The 27,566-nt window shown below is 36.1% G+C and overlaps 1 protein-coding gene across 2 annotated transcripts in view; it reads right to left on the reverse strand.

Annotated features, from left to right (window-relative positions):
* Positions 1–726: 726 nt before the first annotated feature.
* LARS1 (leucyl-tRNA synthetase 1) overlaps positions 727–27,566 on the reverse strand; it is a 62,115-nt gene continuing 35,275 nt past the window's right edge. For both annotated transcript variants that reach the window (XM_061151639.1, XM_061151640.1), the window contains exons 21-32: positions 27,178–27,235; positions 25,082–25,145; positions 20,241–20,424; positions 17,426–17,516; positions 16,056–16,196; positions 14,908–15,048; positions 14,554–14,664; positions 12,244–12,354; positions 9,361–9,465; positions 7,292–7,387; positions 5,703–5,835; positions 727–1,120 (exon numbers count right to left, since the gene is read on the reverse strand). In XM_061151639.1, coding sequence (XP_061007622.1) covers positions 915–1,120; positions 5,703–5,835; positions 7,292–7,387; positions 9,361–9,465; positions 12,244–12,354; positions 14,554–14,664; positions 14,908–15,048; positions 16,056–16,196; positions 17,426–17,516; positions 20,241–20,424; positions 25,082–25,145; positions 27,178–27,235 — 1,441 coding nt within the window. In that variant the 3' untranslated portion in view covers positions 727–914. The remainder of the gene's footprint in view (positions 1,121–5,702; positions 5,836–7,291; positions 7,388–9,360; positions 9,466–12,243; positions 12,355–14,553; positions 14,665–14,907; positions 15,049–16,055; positions 16,197–17,425; positions 17,517–20,240; positions 20,425–25,081; positions 25,146–27,177; positions 27,236–27,566) is intronic.

A 27,566-nucleotide genomic window follows, 5' to 3' on the forward strand; every position in this document is an offset into this window, starting at 1 on the left:
ATTCAGGTTTCCTAGGATTATCAGAAGTGGTCTTTCTCCACATGAAATCCTTCAAAAAATGCAAATTTTTTCTTGTCTGTCAGTCAATATCTAATATTTTTTCCTCATATGAAAAGAGATGACACAGACAATATCTAAAGACATTCCAGAAAGAATAAAAAAATAAATATGCAATACTGTTGGCTTGATCTTTAAACACAACTGGACTAAAGGCAAATTTGATAAATGCAGATTTCTGAGGGCGGAAAAAAATCCTCTCCTTTAAAACATCTAAATTTAGTATAAATCAAATAACTATTTATAAATTATCAATATTACCCTTGAGAAAATATTACTGGTGGCTAACTGAATATATCTAAAAAAAATTATTTTAAGACCTATTTGTTCTTTATACAAAATACTGAGTGATCACGATCAAATCAAAATATTCTCATTTGTTCTTTTAAAATCATCATGAGAGTTCTTTTTAAAAAGCAAAACTGGCTGTCTAATTTCTCTTCTTTTTAAAAAAGAAAAACAGCTAACTCCATAATGGATGTAATAAAAAAGTTGCTAGCTACTCCTTAGCCCTCATATATAACATGAAGTACACCTCATACAAGAAGCATACTGACATTTTTGCATTAACCTGAAGTACTCACAGCTTCTGGGAAACAGCAAACACCTGTTAAAAAACAAAAACAAAGAACAAAGTATGGTACAAACTATTTCTATTTGAGGCCTCAATGAGGAAAAAAAAATTTATTAGGTCCAGGAATTGAAGAAAACTTGGTATAGTTACGAGTACATGCAGAATTTGATGGTCAGAAATTAAATCTATTTAGGTCCTGCCTAAGGTTCTTCAGAGCCTACCTACAGACACAATCATAGCAGTAATATCCTCAGAAACCAGGATAAATCTCCTGTGCCTTTGTTTAATGAACTAAATAGATCATTGTATCACCAATATCTGCCCGTAGCCCATTTTCAGTAAGATGAATTTTCTTGTTCATGAGATCCACGTGGAAAACAGCATGCTCAGTAATGGGGGTCTTTTCAGCGTGCTCTTTTCCCAGGACAGGAACTCGCCGAGGCCCCAACACTGGATCATCAAATCTCATCAGTTTCACTTTGGAAAGGTCTATGGCAAAATAAAGTAGCAATATGAACATTTAATTACAGTCACTGGCTCAAACCCATGCCTGAGTCTCATAATTCATGTTTTAAACACACTCATTGTTTTATCTCAAAAAATATTTTTATCAGGTTATTAAACAAGACCCAAACTCAGAAAGCAAAGATAAATCTAACAAATCTTCATCCTCTGTCAGCTTTTACCCAGATCAAAAACTGGCAGAACTTCTGTATAACACATCTATCTTCTGGAATTATAAACCAAGGGGAGGTACTGAGTATATTTTTGAGCATTACTCCTATATGCTCTCTCGAATCACTTTTAATACACTTCAATTAACCATTTATCAGAACATTAAAAAACCTAAAAGATTTTTTTTCCTTTTCTTGTCTTGCTTCTTGGAATATTTAAAAGTGCAAGAATTGTAGCTTTCTTTTGGAAGATAATTTTGGAAAAAGAATTACTACTCTAAGAAACAGCATTATCAGATTTTCGTTTTGCTTTAATGATGAAAGGTGTGTTAACAAGCTGATGAGAGACAAGGAAAGGAGAAGAACAGGGGGAAAGGGCACAGACTTTAGAATTCTGAGCTTCTGGTTGAGCTCCAACCCTCCCCTGTTTGAGATTTTCCTGACCTGCTCTTGTGCAAGCTGATAAGATGGCTCCTGGCAAAGAAAGCGCTTGTCCCTTGAACAAATTTATGATGCAACAATCCTGCCAACAACTGAGCCCAAAAGAAATGTATTTATTTCAGCAATTCTGAGACTTTTCAACATCAAATGGTTTTATTTTACAAGGTGGAAAAACACCATAAATGACTACAAATGCTGATTCTGGGCTTATTGCTCATTCTAAGCATAGCACGGCTAGTTTATGCTTAACTTGATCTACAGAAACTGAAGATATCTTCTGACTTATTTCCCACCCTTTTCTAAAGTAGACTGCTGGGTGGTCCATGAGCTACACCCCCTCATGCTGCCTTGAGACTATGACTCTTAGCATGAGAGGGATAAGATTTTAAAAAAAGATAAAAGGAGACATTAATGCAGCTGGCAGCTATTCGAGGAGTACAAGTTATCCAGGCATTCTATTATCCTTGGGTAACAAAGACTAAAGGATGATAAGCTTAGAGCAGGGATCTCAGGGTTTACAGAGCAATTACCTGCAACTACCATGAAGGTAATCCTGCCTAAGAGTCTTTACAGAGGTTCTGCAGAGGCCATATAATCTATCCCCAGATACAGCACAAGCCCTGAAAATTAAAATGAGAAAGGAGAGGCCCGGTCTTCATGACAGCCATGGTCTTATTTGAGCGGAAGAACACAATTCACTTTAATAGCTATTGTAATTCAATGTGCACATCAGTGGTATCAGATTATTTCCCTACAGAAGCAATGACAAGTCCTGCCAGCAGATTTTATGCACAAGGCTTTTTACTGCAGATATGCCTCTGTCTCTCTGTCTCAATCTCTCTGAAACAGACCTCCCTCATCATTCCAAGCAATTCTGAATCAAACTATTTCAAAGAAGCCTTAATACCCAATCAGGCTCCTAAGTGACAAAACACATCTGCTTTGATGTTTCCCCATGTACTTCATTACTGCAAATAAAATTCTTGGGGCTTTCTTAGTGGCTTTACTATCTTTTCTTATCCCAGACCTGTCTTATCATTGAAAATGTTGAAAATTTAAGTCTGCAACTACACAAGATTTAAGGCAGTTAGAGAAAAGATGAGAATGATTGAAAGTCCCTAGGGACTGATAATGCGAAATGGAGCTTTTCACCTCCAAATTATTAGTTCATATGTGGCATGGGTTTTGAGTGATTTAAAGTCATTATCATCAAATAGTTACTCCACAGCCTTTGTGGAGTGAAATGATGATTTTAGTTCCTAGTTCCTCCTGGACCTAGATCATAATCACCCTCAATACAATTGGCACTAATTGGACAACTTGCTGGCTATCATAGCAGACAGAGAAGTATGTTATTGAATTTCACTCCTTTCTCATTTCACATACTCAGTTCCCTTAGATATCAAAGTATCCTGAGGGCTTTTGGAAAAGTCTTAAGTTTAGAGCTCTTCTGTAGATACTTGGAGGAATATCAATTGCAAACTCCCCCTAATGTTCCTCTATCTATTTTCCAAAATTCATAGCAGTTACTAATATCAAACTTAAAGCACTTTATGATAACACTATTCACAGCTAGAATAACAAAGGAAGTAAGAATTATGCCAGAAACTCAGTGAGAAAAGACAAGCTAAAGAAAACACACCAGTACAGTTCCAAAGGACCTAGTCAGTGCTGTATCTGAGAGTATTTAAAGGGAAATCAGATTGAACATTATATAATCCAATTTCCAATACACGAATAAAGCCTATCATGCACTACAACCTCATAATTATCCTACCCAGTGGGTGCACACAAATCTATTTTCTTCAGAAGATACTATATTGTTCTTCAGAGTTAAGAGTTCTTCCCATTACAAAATTTTCTCATGACTAATATATGCAATATAAAACAGCAAAAAGGAAGGCCACAAAATGGCTTCCTATTTGTTCACACTTCAAAATTTTCAAGTTCTGCTTTTTGTTGCCTATAAGTTGCAAGGATGGCACTATCATTCTACAGTACCTGGTTTATTGAGGGAACATGCTAAATGTCTACAACATAGATAAACCTTGAAAACATTCTGCTAAGTGAAATAAGACAGACACAAAAGGACAATATTGTATGATTCCACTTATACAGGTACCTAGAAGAGTCAAATACACAGAATAAAAGAGCTCTTGCCAGGGACTAGAAGGAGGAAGAATGAGAAGTTATTGTTTAATGGATAGAGTTTCAGTTTGGGATGATGAAAAAGTTCTAGAAATGGATAGTGTGATGGTTACACATCAGTGTGAATGTATTTAATGCTAATGAACTACACACTTTAAAAAAAAAATGATTAAGGTGGTTAATTTTATGGTTTGTATATTTTACCACAATTTTTTTAAATGTCTACAAAAAACAAAAAATCCCCAGTCCTAACATATTGCTGGTACACAGTGAAACAAGTTATCAGTGCTTCCCTCGTGCAAGTACACACGTTCCCTTCCCCCTCACAGGGCCCATCCAAATGATGTTTTCTCCATAAAATCACTCCTGATCACCACAGCTGGATATAAATAAGCTCACCTTTCTCTCTGCTGTAAACAGTATCTGGACCTCTCTTACTGTACTCAGCAGTTTCTTCTTAGATTATAATTATGTACTTCAATAGTTGAGACCCCTACTCCTTCAGGAGATGCGGTCTCCTAGTGAACAGTACTTTGTGGACTCCCCAGAGCCCCTAGTACCTACACAGGAGTCTCTACATACACACTTATCTCCGCACACATACCACACACAATAGTCTCTCAAAAATTTCGAGAGAACAAAAAATGCATGGCAGAATGAATTCCACAGGGCTATTTTAAGTCTTCTATGTAAACGGAATATTGTTACCCTGAATGCAGTTTCAAAAACTAGGTCACTGTATGGGATTTGTAAATCTTTTCAGGAAATTTTTATATTGATGGTATGTGGCCCAATCAATGCTTGATTGCCATCAAGAAGAGGAGGGAGAGATCATGCAAAACAGGGAATCTCAACATTAATTTGTCTTCATAATTTGGAAGAAAAATAATTCAGAAACACACTAACTCCCTTCACGCTCTTCTCAGCATAAGATCAGCTACAAATTATTACAAAAGAACTACAAATTATTATATAAAATCTAATCATAAAAGATATAGACTCAATCTTGCTAATAAATTAAGATTTTACATATTTTACCCAGAGGCATATTGTCTAAAAGAAAGAATATGAGCTTTGCAGAGACCTGTGTTTGAACTGTTTGAATTCCAGCTCCAAGATTTACTAGCTGTATGAACCTTGTAAGTTATTTAGCCATTCAAATCACCATTTCATCATCTGCAAAAGGGGAATAATACCCTCAATGTTAGAGAGTTGTAAAAGGATTAAATGACTAACACATGGCAAACAAGTAAAAACTTTTATTTTTCTTCTCTTCCTTCCCCAGGAACAGATTCAGTCAAGCAGGTTAATTTGGAATATTAAGGGAATATGTAGTTTAATTCTGAATCTCTCTGAGAGATGGAAATTGCTTATTACAATTTTAACTTGGAATCCTGGTATTTCCCTGCTGGTCCAGTGGCTAAGAGTATGCTCCCAAAGCAGGGGACCAGGTCCAATTCCTGGTCAGGGAATTAAGATCCCACATGGTGCAACTGAAGCCAAATCAATCAATCAATATTTTTCAAAATAAAGCTAGATGGAATCCTAGAAAAACATGTAATCCAGTGTTCTCATTTTATTAAAAGAGAAATCAATTTAGAGCTTAAGTGGCATGACCAAGTCACCAAGCTACCTAGTCACAAGGTCCCAAAAGAGAAGACAGGTGTCCTGATTCTGTGGCCAATATTCTTTCCACAACATTACATGACTGTCCCTAAACAAGCCAGTTACTCTTCTTTCTTCCCGCTGCTTAGAACTCACAAATCCATGAGCTACTGCCAAATGTGCACTTCGGGGAAGCCATTTACCTTTGATTCCTCGGTCCGCTTTCATTAAACGCCTGAGTATAGAATCACGGTTATCTCCTTGCCTGATTTCAATTTTGGTTGAGAAGTGGCCACTGAATGGTTGAGGATTCAGTAGGGAAACTAATACACCAGGCTAAGAAAATAAAGAGAAAATGACTATTATTAGAAATCAAATATGAATACTGCTGAGAGAGGAGTGTCTACTCGACTTTTAATGTCCAAGGAAATACAGACTTAATTCTGATATTTTAAAATCAAGATCAAAGGATACTCAAGTATGAAAGAAAAGATGTACAAAAGCTCAATCTTATAACCAAATACCTACATAAGAGTGACTATGAGTACACATATCTAATACTGATGATGGATAGTAACAGCGATTCTATTTTCTCTTCCACAACTACCACCGTTTACTGAATTCCTACTAGGTACCAGATGATGTACAAAGCACTTTATAGACATCATTCCTATATCCTGAAAAGCAGTTCCTTAAGACCCCTTTTCACAGATGAAAAGCTGAAAACCAGAAAGATTAATAAAGCAGCCCAAGGTCACACAGCTAGAAAGAGGCAGAGCCTCACATTTACTGAGCATAAACTCAGTTCTATACCGTACTACTTTCCACGTTGTATAAGCTATATAGTTAAAGACAATACTCATTATTTTAAGTGAAAGAAATTAACTGAGCATTATGAAACGTAAATACATAGTAGCTTAAGGGAATGCTTGAAAGTAGCTTGAAATAAACACATCTGTATAGGGAACACTATTTCATGTACCTATCTCCATAGCTCAAATGACTGTACTTTTAAAGCCACCATATCTTAATGTAATGAAACTATTTATAATCTGATGATAAATTCAAGAGGTCTGCATGATCATCATTACATCATTCTTTCAAAACAGACTTTTTCTGTTTGCTGGGTTTTTGATGAAATGTGGTAAGAGTAGCAGGATCTATGTAAGTCTTCTGCTTATTAAAAAAAGTAGGGCATTTCATGGACTCTCACAATGGCACTCCACCAGACTGTACCAAATGCTGCCATTCTGAATGGATTCTTAAAGAGTTAATAAATACAATCTCCTCAAACTTCAAAGCCTATTTATCTTCACCAATAATGGCCCCAAAATAAGAAATTAAAAAAGCACTACCAGCAAAGTATGAAATGATCCATCAATCTGGTTTATGCCAGAAGCCAAAAGTCTCAAATAAGATTATCAAACCAAAACTCATCTGAAATATGAAAGCTCCCTCTCTCTGTTTAAAAGTCTCACATTTCAATGTCCACTATCTTTTTTTAAGTCAGGTTTTGAAAATCATATTCTTATATTTAAAATCACAAGCAACATCTGATGCTAACCGTAACAGTAGAGTAAGGAGAAGTGAGGCCTGGACTAACCAGGGAATTAGAGGACCTGAAATCCAGTCCCACTACTGACCAACTACATGGCTTAAGTCAAATTAACCATTTAACTTCTCTGCGCCTCCCTTTGCTTCCATCTTCAAAATGACGGGTTTAGATGTAAAGCTCTCTAAGGTCTCTCACAGCTTTAAAATGCAATGATTCAGTGAGATTCTTTCAACTTACTTCTGTTCTAAAAACATTAAGTGGTTTCCCAGGACAGCAATCTTCCCTGACTTTATCTTCTGCTTCAGAGGCAAATTTGACTTCTATATGTTCTAGCTAAATAGAGAGGGAAAAATGGAAGTCATTAGTATCACTTAATATGACTGAAATTAATCATCACCTCATTTCACCAAATAGCAAAACTAGGTTCTCCACTTGACATGAAATGATCTGTGTAATTTTATTATTTTCCATATAAACATTAAATGAAATCTATAATCAATTATTTAACGCTCCTCTTGGATGTCTCCTAGTATGTTATTTACATAATCATGTTTACCATCTTCTATAAGGAAATCTGACATTTACCTGCTGCCTACGAGAAAACAATAAAGAGGATAAAAAGCTTTCATTCAAATAAATGGAAAAGCTCAAAGTAAAAGTAGCTCAGTCGTGTCCGATTCTTTGCGACCCCATGGACTATAGAGTCCATGGAATTCTCCAGGCCAGAATACTGGAGTGGGTAGCTATTCCCTTCTGCAGGGGATCTTCCCAACCTAGGGATCAAACCCAGGTCTCCCGCATTGCAGGCAGATTCTTTACCAGCTGAGCCACCAGGGAAGCCCAAGAATATGGGAGTGAGTGGCCAATCCCTTCTCCACTGGATCTTCCTAACCCAGGAATCAAACTGGGGTCTCCCGCATTGCAGGCAGATTCTTTACCAGATGAGCTACCAGGGAAGCCCGGAAAAGCTTAAGATATGTAGTAAACTGCATATATCTGAATATAAGATGACCCTAAATAAAAAGTATTCCCACTGTCCCAATGAAAATATCCAAGCAGTGTTTTGACTTTCATGAATATATATGAACATTTAGAAATACATAAAATAGATGTCTACTAATACTTAATTATGCATTATAATTGTTGTTGCTATTGTTTAGTAATTAAATCATGTCTGACTCTTTGCAACCCCAGGGACTGTAACCTGCCAGGCTCCTATGTCCATGGGATTTCCCAGGCAAGAATACTGGAGTAGGTTGCCATTTCCTTCTCCAGGGGATCTTCCTGACCCAGGGATCGAAACTGTGTCTCCTATTTAGCAGACAGATTCTTTGGGAAACCCACACACTTATAATTACATGAAATAAAGTATTTACTTAGAAATGATTGTTTCTTTCATTCCCATATTTCATAAAACAATTTTATTCAAATCTAAACCTGTTCTGTTTTTATGCTTTGTTGCTCAGTTGTGCTCAGACTCTTTGAGACCCATGTACTTAGCCCACCAGGCTCCTCTGTCCACGGGGATTCTCCAGGCAAGAATACTGGAGTAGGCTGCCATGCCCTCCTCCAGGGGATATTCCCAACCCAGGGAATGAAGCCAGGTCTCCCGCATTGCAGGCAGATTCTTTATCATCTGAGCCACCAAGTTTTCATTATTATTAGAATCACTTTTTGAGTCCCCTAACACAATTTTCTATAGAAAATTATCTTTCCTTCTTCCTAAGTTGAATGAGAGACAGCATTTTTAGAATCTATATATTAAACTGTCACTAGTACAGGAAGATGGGATGGGGAGAAACTCAAATATGTGAAAGCTACTGGTAATGTTCTGGTTCCTGAGTTGAGCAGTAGATTCATTGATGTTCATGTATTACTAACTAGGGAAAAAAGGGCCAAACATGGACCACTGGTAATATATCATGAATCAAGGATTTTAATTAATCCAAATCTGGCAATCTGAAGTCTTAAAGGGAGGTGGGAAAAAGAAGCAATTCAGAGTGTCCCATACTATACGAGATTTTGAAAGTATATGAATATATAAGGTCTCTTCCTCATTTTGCAATGAAAACTTAGGCATATACAGTTAGTATTTTAGATACAGAATGACTGATAAGTGAAATAAGATAAAAGATGATTTCTTCTTCCCGTAACTTCTATACTACCCATTCTCTTTCCCCCTACAATATATTTGGCAAGGGTACTAAACATAGAAGATGAAGTTTTTAAAAAGGCTTATTATAAAACAAAAGAATTGGATTGTTTACTATAGTCAGTTAGTTATCATAACCCTGGGCCCCTCTTACCTCAAGAGAGTTGGTCAGGTAGACTATGTTCTCCATGAGCACTGCCTGTTCATCAAATTCTAATTGCAAATCCAGAACACGAGGTCCCATCTTCTCCAGATTTTCCTAACAGCCAAAATGGTTTTGAAAAACAAAAGCACATTAAGAATATGTTGAAAAGAACATATTTCCGCCAAAGCAATCAGTCTCTCAAGTGATAAAATCTTCAAATTTGAACAGTTAAAGGAAAGGCCTTGGACTCATGGTTTCCCTTATCTATGTTTGCTCACTAATGAAATTACTAGCTGAGAGTAATTATCATTTAAAGTATGATAAGATTAAGACAGCACGGAAAAGACTAGAGGACAGGGTTTCAGACTTATAAAAGAAATACGATTTCATCATTGTTTATTTAGCCTGACTTAACAAGCAGATCCAAAGAACTTGCTTTGACAAGGAATCAACAAGTATATTAAAATATTCCTTAGCTAACTTAAAAAAAAAAAAATTAAATTCAAAGTTTCTAAGGTACCACATCAATAAGACTATTTCAAGGAATAGTAAATTAATAATAACCAGACATAGAGTAGCATGGATACATACACAAACATATGTAAATAGAAAGCCAGTGGGAATTTGCTTTATGACTCAGGGAACTCAAGCTGGGGCTCTGTGATAACCTAGAGGGGTGGGAACAGGTGGAAGGTGGAAGAGAGACTTAAGAGGGAGGTATATATGTGCACCTACGGTTGATTCATGTTGATATGTGACAGAAATCAAACCAATATTATAAACCAATCATTGATCAATTAAAAATAAATATTAAAAAAAATAATAAGAGTACCAAAATGAAATAAATAACCAAACAAAAAAATCCCTATAAATTTTAAAATATCTTAAAAATTTGATTTAAATGGGTGCTTGGATAATCCTATAACATAAAAAATCATTTCTTTAAAAAAAATTCCTTATTCTTAATTTTCTTTAACATTAAATAAAATATTTGCTGCTCAAGATGCAACCTTTAAGACCTAAGCTCAAATGCACAAATACAGCTAACCTGCCTCGAACATGTTTCATTTATTTATATGAAAGTGACCTGACATGATGCTTGATGCTCACTATCTTCATTTATCATCCGAGTTGTTTCTTTTCCCATAAAGTACTAGAAAACCATTCTTATTCCCAGATTTATTAAATACTTTTCAAAGTTTCAAACCACTAATTTGCCTGGCAAATCACCAATATTACTGAAAAAATATTTTACTACTTGAAAATTCTAAGAATGGTTTTTCAAAAAGCCAACCCTTGAATCTAACATCATTTAAAATCGGTTTTACTGGATTTTGCAAAGCATGTCACCAAAATTTATTGCCTGTGCAATGAACAATGGGATATTTTGTAGATTCCCATATTAACAATGGATCTGACATTGGACCAATGGCACTAGCTGAGAACCAATGAATTATGAGTATACACACAAACATAACTTGATTAGTGTACATCAAGCCAAGATTCTAAATTATTTCTGAAACTTCAAATACCATAAGCCTCAGACAGTTGACTATGTGTCCTTAGGAAAGCCTTTTAATTCTCCTAGAAGCAATTTACTCTAATACAGGACAATCTATGAGTTTTGCTTTCTTATCAGGAAGGCATCTATAGCCTCCAAGATTCAAGCATTAATCTAAAGTATAATAACCATTACATGCTTAATAGGGCGGAAGACACTGATTAACTTTTTTTTTAAATTTACTGAGCCTACTTTTTGACAGGTAGTATTAAAATGTGTTATATGTATTAACTGATTTACTCCTCACAGCACTCCTAGAAGGATTCTACTAATTTCCTATTTTATAGATGAAAAACCTTGTGGCCCAGAGAATTCAAGTGATTTGTCTAAGGCCTTCAAACTAAGAAGTAACAGAAAACAGGACTGGGGTCAAGATTTGTCTGCCCCCAGAGTCTGGGATCTTAAGCAACATTCAGTCTTCTTTCTGTTTCTCTGTCAAGAAATCCAACAGATCAGTTATCTAGATGACGAAAACTAAGAGTCTAACCCAAAGGTTCTCAATGTGTGTGTGCTTAGTCGCTCAGTCGTGTCCAACTCTTGCGACCTCATAGATTGTAGCCTGCCAGGTTCCTGTCTATGGGATTCTTTGGGCAAGAATACTGGAGTGGGTTGCCATTTCCTTCTCCAGGCAATCTTCCTGACCCAGGAACCAAACCTGGATCTCCTGCATTGCAGGCAGATTCTTTACCAAATGAGCCACAAGGGAAGCCCTCAATGGGGAAGCTGGAATTGGGAGGGCGGACAACCAGGAGATAAATGTCTCCAATGTCTGGAGACATTTAAGTGTCATAACTCGAGTTGGGGAGGAAGAAACTCTACTGGCATCCAGTGGGTAGAAGTCAAGACACTATTAAACATCCTATAGTGCACAGGAGAACAGCCTTCCAAGAACTATCCAACCTAAAATATGAACAGAGCCATTATTGAGAAACCCTGGTCTAACCACTATAAACAACATGTATCCTGTTAATAAGTTAAACCTATACAAATGTAGAATCCTGTTTCCAGTAAGCGGATCTAGTAAAAAGACCCTAATGGAAGCCAAAGAATATGCTTCCTCCTTAAACTGAAAAGGGCAGGTAGAACATGAAGAGAATCATTTAGTGCAGTAATTCTAAACCAATTTTTCTTCCACGATACATATTTTAACACACTCAGCAATTCCACAGGTAAAACCCAAATATGATCACTCATTTCCACAACCACTGATTGCAAAGTGTTATTTTAGCAGATTTCCTGAGACAGATCTTGCCCAAAGTTTTCCTCTTCCTTCTACTATCCTAGCTAACCATCACCCATGTGATCACAGCTACACAAGATCCACAGCTTACCTTAATCATGGCGACAAATGGCATCACTTTCTTCATATATTTCTTCAGTTCTGGCAAACTGCCTAGTTCACCAGCAATGACTTTGTTATCAGGCAACTTTCCACTGTTGTTCTAAAAAAGAGTGGGAGAGGAATATGAGAAAAAATATTTTTAAAATAATGTAAGATAGTAGATATGCCTATAAAAAACTGGCCAGACATCAAACAGTGGCCACCAGCCTGATAGAGAAGAGCAGAAGAGGGGACACACTCCAGCATCATGGGAAAGTGAATGGTAAATGAATAATACAGAAAAGAGTCTCTCGTTTCCTCTAAATTCAATGGACACGTGTTTAAGGACAGAGAAGAAAAACAAGTGCAGCATGCAGGGTATTTAATTTTTCCTTACACTAACGACACTTTTAGAATCATAACATTAGTCTTACCTGGTCATAAAATGCTCTATAAAGATATCATTTGTCTTTAAACTTCTAAAAGCAATTCATTAGTCAGAGTAAAATGAAAATTAATTATATAACTATCATACAAGATGCATATAACTTCTGTTTTTGAGCACTCTTCCTTATAAATTGTTACCACAAATGTGAAAAAAGAATATAATTTCTTTAAAATAATAAAAATAAAAATAAATAATAATAATAAAATTAAAATAACAATAATTTCTATCTACCTAAAAATATCATAAGCACTAATATGCACACAGTCCCAAATGTGCTGCCTAAATTTAAATTCACTCCTACAAACATCAACAGAGGAGTAATAAAGCAAGTGGCCTTTTCAGAGTTTTGGATGACCTATTTTCTCCTTATTATAAAAGCATTGCACCAAAGCCAAGGGTTGGGAATAAATCTAAAAGAAAAGTAAGATTTAGTAAAAGAAATAGTAAGATTTTCAATAATTTATTGACATTCAATTCTAACCTTTACTAGAGTACACAGGAAAAAATATTTTCTCCACTGGCAAAAATGTTGCTTTGAAATACATAAGGAAGAGAAAAGGACAGGGTGAGACACATTCCTTTTCCCTATGTCACCAAAAAAGTGTCATACTAAACGTAAGAACATTCTTCTAGATTATAAACTGACACTCTTTTAGTTCTTTAGGATAGAAACAAATGATAATTTTAAAGGAAGCTGGTCAAAAGATGATGTTGATTTCAAACTATATAATCTAGTCAGTGAATATAAGTAAAAATATAACTTCTAAAAGAACAGTGGTGATGAGTTTTTTTTAATACCTGGGATATTCCATACCATATTGAATTCTTCTGCTGCTTCCTAGAAAATGCTGATACGAATATATAAACCACTGAGGCACAATTTCATTTTCCTGACTACCAAAGTAGCTTTTAATTTTACTTACCATAAGTCAAAAATCTATAAGCAGACTCTAAAAGCTACTTTCTCTTTCTATTATACACAATCAAAGGAAGAAATACTTCTCCATAAAAACAGGTTCACACGGAATATGAAAACACTTGCTCTTCTCTTTCCATCAAGTTTTACAAATCTAAAAATTCTCATAAGTATTTCTTGGGTAACTATGAAAAGTAGTGAGACAAAATTGCAATAAAGGTCTAGAAGATCAAAGCTACGGACTTCTCTATATTATCACTTTATGCTTTGGCCATAATCCCTATTTTGTCTCTTTCTCAAGTGCACCTTAATGGTTTCTGTCCACCAATAACTATTGCTTATACCTAGGCAAAAATTCCACAACATATACTTTGTTTCCATATTTTGAACATTAAAGGAAAAAAAGTAGGTAAATTTTTTTCTTTAGGAAAACCTAGAATTAAGTTTAAATACTGAGCTTCCTTCAAATATAACTATCATATTTAACAGCGATTTACCTAACAGTCTTAAAAAAAAAAAAGAAACACCAAACTCTCCATTTCTACTGGTAATTATCGAACTGGACACTTTCTTTTATTATTCAAGCACCAAGCTTCAAATTTTTCAAACATCATAATGTTAAGATTTTGTGAATCCCAGTGTTCAAGGCACAACGAAACCAAAAGGCAAACTTAGCTCTTTTGCTTCATAATTTTAACCAATATATGAAAAAGTTCCACATCTCTTATTACATACTACTAGATCCAGTATTTTTGTATGAAAGTTTCAGAAATGAAACAGCTTTTCTTTTTCCCTCAGCATCCATTTAAGAGCCACAAAGGACACTCCACATCTAAAGGTAATTAAACAAGGATGCCATTCTTCCTTCCCCTAGACATTGCCAACATCCTAAAAACAAAAACAGCATAAACAGTACACAACACTGCTCGGAGGGGAATGTCTACTGAGAAAATTACCTCAAAGTGATTACGTAGAACTGACAGGGTGATATGTTGCCAAGACGGATAGTTCTTTGCCACATAGATGGTGCAATGTGAAGGCTTCTCAGGGGACTGCTTGTCAGTCTTCTACAGGGCAGAAGAAAGGAAAAAAACATCTACTTACTTTTATGTACACCAAAAATGAAATACACTTCCAGTGCATTACACTACTCCCTTTAACATAAAAAAAAAAATCATATTATAGAACTGCATTAATAATGAAAATAGCCTGACATGTTTTAATGAAAGTTGTCTTTATCTTCATTACTATTAGATGGTATTTGACCAATAACTTTTAAGTAATGACTCTTTAAAAAAAAATGACTTCACCTTCCCTTTAGCTGGCATCATATAGCTCTTGAGTCGCAGTCTAAGGTCATGTGCTACTTCCATGAGATACTGTGAGGAACGTATTAAGCTTTCATCCACAGGACCTGCCAGAGGCCATGAAGCAGTCATAATTGAGTCGGGCTTAAAAAAAAACAAACAGGTTCAGTGAGATTAGACAACACAACTACTTTATGATTCTTGGTTATAGTTTCATACCAGGGTTCCATCTGTAACTGTGTGCTCAAAGTTCAAACCTGACTACACAGAACACACTTTCAGCCCCTGATCTAATGTTCCCTAGAATTCAAGCTGTGAAGTAGGACTCTACATTCTTAATTAGCATCCATTTGTACAAGCATATTAATACCCACACACATATGCTCACTTTCAAAGAAAATTATGTAATGCTAATTTGCCTAAATTTAATCATTATTATATAAATTACACACACTCTCAGTTTTTACCCTATTAATACATCTAGTACTGAAAGTATGGCTATTTGGAATATATTTCATGAACACATTTTTGCATTGTTCACACACTGAAAAACAGAAAAGAGCTTGGCTAATAAGGCTGGAAAGGAGTTATTAAACCAGCCAATCTGTTTATCTGCAAGCCTGGGAGAGATAATTAAATTTACCTTCACAGTAAGAACGCTAATATAATATCCCTGAATATGCAGCCCTATATATGCCAGGAATTTTATATAAAACAAGAATATTTATGCAAATATACACTTCTACCTTTGTTTATAAGTAGTTCATAACAGTTATATATATCTTTCTCAACATTTTCACCTTTTAAAACAGCTAGAAAAACAATATTAGTTATACATATATTAAAATATGTATTTGAATGTATTCAAATGTATTATAACGTTTCCTAATAGGAAGGAGATAACGACACAAAGTCACATGTTTTTAAAATATACATAGTGTGTATATAAAGACACATACATGATGTTTCTATCTAAAAAGGAGATAGCTTCAATTTAAGCTGCTGCAATAATCATGAGATGATGAACCCAACATTATATTTAACAGTACTCATTTTCAGTCTTTTTCTTGTAAGTAACATTATTACCACAACATTCATTTAATGAGACCAAAATCAAAACCACCCAGAACATCTTAAATGTGTAGCGTTACCTTTCCCAGGAGTGTCCAGATGTGCTCACACAAATGTGGACAGAATGGAGCCAAGAGAACTGTCTGGACTTCAATAAACCGGAACACGAGGTCTCGGTGCATCCCCTCTACAGCCAGTTCACGGTACTTATCTTTGGCGGCCTATAAAATTTGGAATTATTTATCATTTCTCTCCCCCTACTTCTTTGAAATAAAATTATAGGAAAAAAATTCAGTATCTCTATTTTAATGCATTTTTAAGTACTTAGTCTTTAAAAATTTCATAATGAACTTCTGAAAAGGTTTTACTTTATTTTTAAGATTCTGAAAATAAATGTGTATCAATCCTTAGGTCCATAACAATTAATTGTTTAAACCTGTACATCTTTGATGACCTTTGCTATTAAACATTTCTTTTTAAGAACTTATTAGCCATTTAGGATTCTTTAGGGGGATTGTTTGTTCACATCCTTTGGTTATTTTTCTTTGGACATCTGTATTTTTTTTTTTTTTTGATATGTCAAAAATCCTAAAATACAGACTGTAAATAATTTTCCAATTAACTGTGTATTTTTAAGATGATTTCAGTTGTGATTTTCTTATCTGTGTTGCCAAATTCATCAGTATTTTTTTGATTGCTCCTTTCTTTTGTTTTTATGATTAGGAAATCTCTTAATTACAAGATTAAATAAATGTTTGATTAACCCTGTTTTTCAGTAAAAAAAAAAAAGTATCAATCCTAACAAAAGAATATTGCACTTTTATATTACTAATTCTCAAAAACAAAAACCTGAAAAAGACATTTTGTAATGGACATAAAAATTGAACTATTTAAACTGGGTACTAAAGGTAACATGTATTAAGTATTAAAAAGCCTATAAATATGATACACTGATATGCTCAGCACTTATCCTTATTTAACCACATCTCTGAAAGCCAAATTACATAAATCCCAATGTGATATTCTACAAAACTGATTGAGAAAAGCTACATTTTTACTTTAAGCACTTAGACTGTCAAACTTGAGGATATACTGACACCTTGTGGAAAATCTCAGAAAACATTTGCTTTCAAACTAACAACAATTAGTTTACAATTAGGCCTTTTTTTTTTAGTCAATTTTAAAATGCTTTTCTGGAAAACATGACTTGTTTTCAAATTTAACCTCAATTAACTCACAGCTCAACTAAGAACAGAATTATTTATATTAAAGGAAAGTAACAGAAAAAGTACCCAAGAAAACTATTTAAAATCATAATTTATTGAAGACTTTACAAATTTTCACTCTCCACTTAAAAGATGAGTCATTATGCTATAGCAGGAGGAAAAAAAAGAAATGTAGAATATTCACATTGACTATTTTATAGCTATGAAAAGAATTAACAGCTTACCTGAAATTCAAAAAAACCTGTTTTCAAAGCTTCTTTAAACATCATCTTTTCATAGTTTTGATCCGTCTTTATAATTCCTGCATTCATTTCACTATGGAGTACAGAACAAAGGTAATTGAGTTTAAAGGCAAGTATATATAGGCATAAAAAAAACTTCCACATATACTAATAAAACAGTAATATGAGAACAATGCCTGAAACATTTCAGACTGCTCTATCACAAAACCATCTTTGTGTTCCATAAAACTATTATAGCCTCCCACTGTCTATCTACTTGAGTACTGTCATCTGACACTGCTTAGAGATCCTATTTATGACAACACAATAAATTTTATTATGAAGTCCAAAGTGCAATATGAAAATATCTTTACTAAGACTGTAGTCAGGTTTAATTGTTGCATTTTAAACAATGGACACTGGAATAAAAAAGATATTCCTTATGCTACCTCAGGCCCTTCAGAATTTGGCCTAATGTGGCCCCAACTTGTCTGATCTACTTCTGCCTTCCACACACCATACTTCAAATAAATACTATACTTTTTGCATGGATTTCTCCTCTGCCTCAAAATTTCAGTTTATTTTTCAAGAAACTCAGAACTCACATACCACCTCCTCTAATTTCCCTCTATTCCTACTAGTATACTTATAATTGGTCAGAGAAGCGTTTTTCTCTCCTGCTAGACTAAAATGAACGATCAAGTCTTAATTCATCCTTGTAACACTGGTGCTTAGGATGGTTCCTAATAAAAAGAGACTGATATATATCTTACAAATGAAGAAAGAGAAAAAAGACAATTCTTTTCTTTTAAGCTACTTTTCCTTTAACCATTCCGTTCTCCTCTAATGCAAGACAGCATGGTGCAATGGTCATGAAAACAGGCTTTGGAGACAGAAACAAATTCAAAGTCAAGTCTGAAATGACTAGCTTTGAGGCATTTAATGAAAAATTAAAATTTTTCTAGGCTTCAATTTATTTAATTATAAAATAGAGCTAGGACTTCCCTAGACAGCAAATTTGGAAATATGCCAATATGCCAGCAAATCTGGAAAACTCAGCAGTGGCCACAGGACTGGAAAAGGGTCAATTTTCATTCCAATCCCAAAGAAAGGCAATGCCAAAGAATGCTCAAACTACAGCACAATTGCACTCATCTTACATGCTAGGAAAGTAATGCTCAAAATTCTCCAAGCCAGACTTCAACAGTACATGAACCATGAACTTCCAGATGTTCAAAATGGATTTAGAAAAGCCAGAGGAACCAGAGATCAAATTGCCAACATCCACTGGATCATCAAAAAAGCAAGAGAAATATGTACTTCTGCTTTATTGACCACACCAAAGCCTTTGACTGTGTGGATCACCACAAACTGGAAAATTCTTCAAGAGATGGGAATACCAGACTACCTGACCTGCCTCCTGAGAAATCTGCATGGAGGTCAAGAAGCAACAGTTAGAACTGGACATGGAATAACAGACTGGTTCCAAATCAGGAAATGACTACGTCAAGGCTATATATTATCACTCTGCATATTTAACTTATATGCAGAGTACATCATGAGAAATGCTGGGCTGGATGAAGCACAAGTTGGAATCAAGATTGCCGGGAGAAATATCAATCACCTCAGATATGGAGATGACACCACCCTTATGACAGAAAGTGAAGAACTAAAGAGCCTCTTGATGAAAGTGAAAGAGAGTGAAAAAATTGGCTTAAAACTCAACATTCAGAAAACTAAGATCATGGCATCAGATCCCATCACTTCATGGCAAATAGATGGGGAAACAGTGGAAACACTGAGAGACTTTACTTCTGTGGGCTCCAAAATCACTGCAGATGGTGATTGCAGCCATGAAATTAAAAGACGCTTGTTCCTTGGAAGAAAAGTTATGACCAATATAGACAGCATATTAAAAAGCAGAGACATTACTTTGCCAACAAAGGTCCATCTAGTCAAGGCTATGATTTTTCCAGTAGTCATGTATGGATGTGAGAGTTGGACTATAAAGAAAGCTGAGTGCAGAAGAATTGATGGTTTTGAACTGTAGTGTTGGAGAAGGCTGTTGAGAGTCCCTTGGACTGCAAGGAGATCCAACTAGTTCATCCTAAAGGAAATCAGTCCTGAATATTTATTGGAAGGACTGATGTTAAAGCTGAAACTCGAATACTTTGGCCACCTGATGTGAAGAACTGACTGCTTGGAAATGTCCCTGATGCTGGGAAAGATTGAAGGCAGGAGAAGGGGACAACAGAGGATGAGATGGTTGGATGGCATCACCGACTCGATGGACATGAGTCTGAGGAAGCTCCAGGAGTTGGTGATGGACAGGGAAAACTGGCGTGCTCCAGTCCATGGGGCCGCAGAGTCAGACACGACTGAGCGACTGAAATGAACTGAGGACTTCCCTGGTGGTCTAGTGGCTAAGACTCTGCACTCCCAATGCAGGGGGCTCAGGTTCAGTCCCTAGTCAGGGAACAAGATCCCACATGCTGCAACTAAATGTTCGCATGCTGCAACTATTAATAAAACATCCTGCATGCTGCAATTAAAAGATCCCACATGCTGCAACTAAGAACCGACGCTGGCAAAGAAAGAAAGCAAGCTAATAATATTTTTATCATATAAAATTGCTATAAGGCTAAAATCAGATAATGGATGCAAAGTGCTTAGTATAGTTCCCAACACAAGTAAGCTTTCAATGAAGAGTGGCTATTATTAACATCTAATTTAAGAGTTAAAAAAAAAAGAAAATGTAAAAATACACCAGGACTAAGCAACTCTTTAAAGTAATAAGTGGTTGGGGACTATAGATTACCTGGCAAAAACTTTGTCATTGAAGGTATTGGCAGGACCACTTCTTAGGCTATCCCAGTTGGCAACCATTTCTTTCACCCATTCCACCCAGGTGTATAGACGGAGAATACCTGCATCTGCCATGGCTTCCACAAAGTTAGCATCTTCAACAGTGTCACCAGCATCAGCTAGAGCCAAGCGCATTCCTTGAAGAAGAAGAAAAAAAATTAATCAATGATTTAAAAATGTAGTTACTGAATATGAACTATGTGTCCAGGTGGGTACACTGCCAAGCCCACATATAAATTAAGAAACAGCAAGTGCTTTAAACCACTGCATGGATCAACAGCAAAAATAACGATCACCAAAAGCAGAATCCATAATGATGTTGTTAAAATATTTGAATTTTCTATACTGATTTGCATACACTCAGCATCAATATGCGTTTCTTCTCAGGCATGTTGTGCTAATGAGATAAAGTGATCTTTAATGAGGCAGAGAAAAAAATGATAAACTCGGGAAAGATATCCCTATCAACATCTCAGCCTCATTTAAAGGCAGCAAAATATTATGATTATTTTAATGCATAAGAAAACAGAGTGGTACCTCGTGTGCACAAATACATATTTTCTTACTTCTAAAAGCAGATTCTTCTAAGTTTCTTACTAACAAAATACAATTTTTAAAACAAAATCTTCCATCCTAAAATATCAAATTAAAAAACCAAAAACAACCCACCCATCTGTAAGAATCTAATCAATTAAATTACAGGACATCCTTGAAATGGAAGACTATACTGCCGTAAAACAGTGAGAAAACTTTAATGTATCAACATGCTGCTGCTGCTGCTAAGTCACTTCAGTCGTGTCCGACTCTGTGCGACCCCACAGACAACAGCCCACAGGCTCCCCCGTCCCTGGGATTCTCCAGGCAAGAACACTGGAGTGGGTTGCCATTTCCCTCTCCAGTGCATGAAAGTGAAAAGTGAAAGTGAAGCCGCTCAGTCCTGTCCGACTCCTAGCGACCCCATGGACTGCAGCCCACCAGGCTCCTCCACCCATGGGATTTTCCAGGCAAGAATACTAGCGTGGGGTGCCATTGCCTTCTCCGGTATCAACATGAAGTGACCTCAAATATGAACTCATAGGTGAAAAAGGCAAATTTCAGAATAGTATGGATGGTATGCTACCATCTGCACCTTAGAGGAGATGAGAATATGTGATATCAAATTATGTATGCATTAAATATCCTTTATAATAATACATAAGAAGCTGAACACATTTTTTAACTTTTTATATTGTAATAATTTTACAGTTACAGCAAGGATGCAAAAGACGAGGATAAACGTTTCACCATTTACCAGACTTTCTTAATGTTAACAACTTACATAACCACAGTTTCAAAAAAGCAGGAAGTTAACATCAGTATGACACTACTAACTGAGCTACAGACTTAATCCAAAATTTCACAAGCATTTTCTCTAATATCCTTTTTCTGTTCTAGGATTCAATCCAGAATCCCACCTTGCACTTGATTATTTTATCTCCTTGGTCTCTTCAAATCGTGAGAGTTTCTCAGTCTGTCCTGGACCTTGACTACTGACGGGTAGTCAGGAATTTAACAGAATTTCTCCCAACTTGGCTTTGTCTGATATTCTTGCATGATTAGATGGAGGTTATGAACCTCTGGCAAGAATATCACAAGAGTGATGCTGTATGTCTTCTCAGTGCATCATTATCAGGGAGGTACATGATATTGATATGACTTACTATTGCTATTGCAAACCCTCCTCATGTGGTCAGGTAGTATCAGCCAAGTCCCTCCACTGTAAAGTTACTGTCTTTCCCTTTGTGATAAAGAAGTATCTTGGGATAGATACTCCGAGAATACGCAAATAACCTGTTGCTTTTTTTCCTAAACTTTCATCCATTGATTTTGACAACCACTGATGGAACTAAGATCATGGCATCCCTGCCCATCACTTCATGGCAAATAGATGGGGAGACAGTGGAAACAGTGGCTGACTTTATTTTGGGCTCTAAAATCACTGCAGATGGTGATTGCAGCCATGAAATTAAGAGGCTTACTCCTTGGAAGGAAAGTTAGGACCAACCTAGACAACATATTAAAAAGCAGAGACATTACTTTGTCAACAAAGGTCCATCTAGTCAAGGCTATGGTGTTTCCAGTGGTCATCTACGGATGTGAGAGTTGGATTATAAAGAAAGCTGAGTGCAGAAGAATTGATGCTTTTGAACTGTGGCGTTGGAGAAGACTGTTGAGAGTCCCTTGGACTGCAAAGAGATCCAACCAGTCCATCCTAAAGGAGATCAGTCCTGGGTGTTCATTGGAAGGACTGATGTTGAAGCTGAAACTCCAATACTTTGGCCACCTGATGTGAAGAGCTGACTCATTGGAAAAGACACTGATGCTGGGAAAGATTGAGGGCAGGAGGAGAAGGGGACGACAGAGGATGAGATGGATGGATGGCATCACCGACTCGATGGACATGGGTATGGGTGGACTCCAGGAGTTGGTGATGGACAGGGAGGCCTGGCCTGCTGTAGTTCATGGGGTCGCAAAGAATCAGACACGACTGACTGACTGAACTGAACTGATAGATCTTGTTGTAACCTCAGATATGCAGATGATACCACCCTTATGGCAGAAAGCGAAGAAGAACTAAAAAGCCTCTTGATGAAAGTGAAAGAGGAAAGTGAAAAAGTTGGCTTAAAACTTAACATTCAGAAAACTAAGATCATGGAGTCAGGTCCCATCACTTCATGGCAAATAGATGGGAAAACAACGGAAACAGTGAGAGACTTTATTTTTGTGGGCTCTAAAATCACTGCAGATGGTGACTGCAGCCATGAAATTAAAGGACGCTCCTTGGAAGAAAAGTTATGACCAACCAAGACAGCATATTGGAGAAGGAAATGGCAACCCACTCCAATACTCTTGCCTGGAAAATACCATGCATGAAGGAGCCTGGTAGGCTGTAGTCCATGGGGTCGAGAAGAGTCGGATGTGACTGAGCGACTGAACTGAACTGAACTGATGGATCTTGTCTTGACAATATTACTATGATGTTTCCCTACTGATGATTTTATATTTCACTCAATCCTTCCACATAACTTGGAATTCTTCTGAAAAGAAGAACAGTTCCTACTCCCCCACTTACTTATTCAATCATTACTATATATCCCTAGGGGTTCATGAATATTTAATTTATGCAAGGGGTTATAATTCAATACTACATTATTTACTTTGTCTCTTAAAAAGTTCTTGCTTGGGCAATTGGGAGCCCCTTCAAGCTGGCTCCTGTGCCCTTTCAAACAGTCCCCATCCTTTTTGAAACATTTCCTCATTTTCTGGCATCATAAACTATTCCATGCTCATTTTGTATTTTCCCTACTCCAGACCTCAAATCACCCTACTTCCTTTTACTAGAGAATGGTATTTAGAAACCAAGATCTGAATGCCAGGTGTTTCACCGCTAACTAGTGTTTTCAGTATCCACAGGCTCTCTTAGCAATGCATATATACTAACCCACACATAAATCTATGTTTATTTTTATTTATTTTTAAAATATTTATATATTATTTGGCTGCACTGGGTCTTAGTTTCAGCATGCAGGATCTTCAATCTCCACTGCGGCATGTAAGATCCAATTCCCTGACCAGGGATCGAACTGGAGTCCCCTCCATTGGAAGCAGACAGTCTTAGCCACTGGACTACCAGGGAAGTACCTATGTTTATTTTTATGTCTTTCTGTATGAAAAATAAAACCCATGAGTTTATGCTGATACTGCCAATTCCAACCCAACACCACGGAGTTCATTTGAGCACTTCCTCTTATTTATAGCTTCTGACACTGAGCTCTCACCCACAATATTTGTTCAATCCCAGTAAACATATGAAAGTTTCAGAACTGCTAATATACACTTCTTTAAAAAAAAAAACAAAACTAACTACAATATTGTGTACAGTTCTTTTCGTCTTACTATGTTGTCAAAATACTGTTTTTCTAAGTAACTTAGGTTAGTTCTTCCCCATCCCTTTCAGTACAGTCTCAAACTGTGGCAGCCCTGATCAACAAAAAGAAGTGCCATGATGACCAAAGGCTAGGTTACATAAGGAAGGACTGGCTCCTTCAGGTTAGATAGTGCATTTTTTCTCTTGACAAAGTAATGATTAAATGAAATAGTAATGAAGTCAGGGGAAACATATTTTTGAAAAAAATGAAGGCTTCTAGGTTCAACTCATCTATATGTATATCAAATATGGAGGAAATACTTTGAAAAAGCTTCCTATATGCTTAACATCTCTATAAACCAACTATTTAATTTTAGAAATAGCATGAAATTGGGTTTCCAGGTGGCACTACTGGTAAAGTGCCCACCTGCCAATGCAGGAGACATAAAAGATAAGAGCTCAATCCCTGAGTTGGGAAGATCCCCTGGCGGAGGGCATGGCAATCCGCTCCAGTATTCTTGCCTAGAGAACTCCCCTGACAGAGGAGCCTGGTGGTTACAATCCATAGGGTCGCCAAGAGTTGGATATGACTGAAGCACTTACCCCAGCATGAAATTAGGGACAAGTCAGGTAGCACTAACAGTGAGTTTCCTTTGAAAGAAGACTCTAATAATCTTAGCTTAAATTTGTTTCTAAACAGATATTAGCAATTCTTATGTTTTAAAAATTATGTTGCTTGTACAGAAAGAAAACATGAATATTTTAAAGTATTGGTAAAAGCTAAAGAGAAAAGCAATGAAACGGAAACAAGAATGCTAACTTGCCTTCTGCAGTCTGAGGAGAACTGGGGACACTAGGCAACAACAATAACAAAAACATACACTCACCATCAGCTGAATATTTGTCAACGGCTTGGGACAAAGTGAGGAAGTTGCCCGTGGATTTTGACATCTGAAAAAGAAAGTCAATGATAAGGCTTTAGTAAGAGTATGTATCAATAAAATAAACCAGATCAGCCACATCAAATTAAATGAGCAGGCTACAATTAGATAAAAAGGATTAGAAACATGCAAAGGAAAAGACACTTTAAACTTATTTTACAGAGGAGAAAACTGAAATCCAGTCAATACAATAACTTGCCTGAGTAACTAATCGAGTCAGTGACAAAGCTAGGACGGCATCTCCTGTGTGACACTCAGTCCATGGCTCTTTCTATTAACTGATACTGTCGCTTGGGAATTGGTTTAGACAAGTGGAGTGATTACACTATAACTATGGACCACTTCAGCTGGTTATAAGAGCTTTAGAACAATTAGAGTCATTCAGAAATGAATGGACAAGCTCATTAGGTCAAAATTAGGGCTTTAGGAAACCTCTTGTCATTAGGGTCGCAATAGCTGCTTGCTCAAGCTGTGCTCTGCCTGAGGGCAGCACAAGTAATAGGTACCGGGCACAGCCCAGCAATCTACTGTTTAAAACACTTCTGTGTCTCGGTAACTTTGCTAACACCAAAGAGAAGTGGTCATTCTACCAAGTTTCTACTACAGAGCAATAAAATCTTGTAATAAAATGAGTATGAAACTTAAGTGGAAGTGTTAGTCGCTCAGCCATGTCCGACTCTTCGCGACCCTGTGGCTCCTCTGTCCATGGAATTCTCCAGGCAAGAATACTGGAGTGGGTAGCCATTCCCTTCTTCAGGGGATCTTCCTGATCCAGGGATTGAATCTGGGATGTCCTGAACTGCAAGCAGATTCTTTACTGTCTGAGCCACCAGGAAAGCCCTCTACCAGGGACGTACAGTGTATACATAACACAACGTGGAGACCAAAGGAAACATCATGTTATATTAATAGCAGGATTTATATTTGCACTCTCATATACACATGCACACACATATATATATGTAAATATATATACAGTTCCACTTTGACCTACAAAGAAAAAATGAGTTCGACAATCAAAAGTCCTTGTTGATTTAACAAAATCTATAAAGTAGCTCTTTTCCAGCCTAATGTACAGATTATCTTAAATGAACTTTTTTATTCCCTGTTAGGGCACTGGTTAAAAAAAAAAAATCTCATTTTGCAATTCATATAATCTACTATTCATTTAAATCTATAACTATTTTCATTATGACATAGCAATGAATATTCTTTGATCATTAATATTCCATCAGATATAGCAAGATTCAATGGTTGGAACAAGTCCAAGTTGGAACAAGTCAAACTTGTTAGAATTGTTATTAATGAGAAATAAATAACATTGTAATTTAATTTTTTTGTTTAGTTGAGGAAACGTGCCCCTTTCTCGTGCACAAAGGCATTATGGGGGCAAAAAAGGGCTTGTCAAGAGATTGGCATAACTCCTGTTGAGGATACTGAATAATCAGACACTTATGAAGCATTAAAAAAATCATATATATTAATATATGTACTATCATTATACTACTATGATACTACCAGTATAATTATAGTATCATTAGTAGTAATAGGGGAAGTTGCAGTAGTATAGGGAGAGATATACTGTCTAGAAAGAAGCATTAATTAACACTTAAGAATCCTACAGACTCCAAAATTCTATTATTCTAATCTAATGGCTAGTCACAGTAAAAAGCAAAAACCACCAAATTATTTTCTCAACTTAATGAGAAAGATATTGTAGGGTCACAAAGCTAGAATCTTTATATTTCCTGTCCCTTTCTCTGCCTCTCTTCTCTGGTAACAATTTGTCACTCTTTGCCACTCTAATACAATTATTATATAGGAAAGTTTTCCCCATCCCACCTCTCAATTAATACTATCTACTCCACTCACTCAATTTTTAAGATAAATCTTTAATTTACATTGGTAGTGCTAAAATTTTAAATGTAAGATTTTTAACTCTCTGATTTTCATATTCTTTATTTCTTTAAGAAAGTACAACATCCTAAATCTGAAAAACATTTCTGCAGGATTCTAACGTTTCAAGAGGTAGTGAGTGTTACCTTCTCAGAGTTGAGGAGGAGATGTCCATTCGCTCTCACAGCTACAGGCCATTTATCACTTGACAGGTAAATGTTTAAAGGTAGAAAATAAAATTTAAAGATTATGGCTTAGCCTTAAAAAGTTGAGGTAAATGCTAAGAGTCATAAAAGTTTCTTAAGGCAAATGTGCAGGGATATTTATTGAGTCCTGTTTATAACAGGAAACAAATGAAAATAAGTATTCACTAGTAAAGGACTGGCTTATAAATTACGGTGCAGGCATACGATGAAATACTATGAACTATCTTAAAAGTACAGGCCGGGCTATATATATAGATATAAAAAGATCTTTGTTGTTTAGTCAATAAGCGGTGTCTGACTCTTCTGCAACGCCATGGACTGTAGCCCGT

The sequence above is a fragment of the Dama dama genome, chromosome 9 (assembly GCF_033118175.1).
Source record: "Dama dama isolate Ldn47 chromosome 9, ASM3311817v1, whole genome shotgun sequence".
NCBI lineage: Eukaryota > Metazoa > Chordata > Mammalia > Artiodactyla > Cervidae > Dama > Dama dama.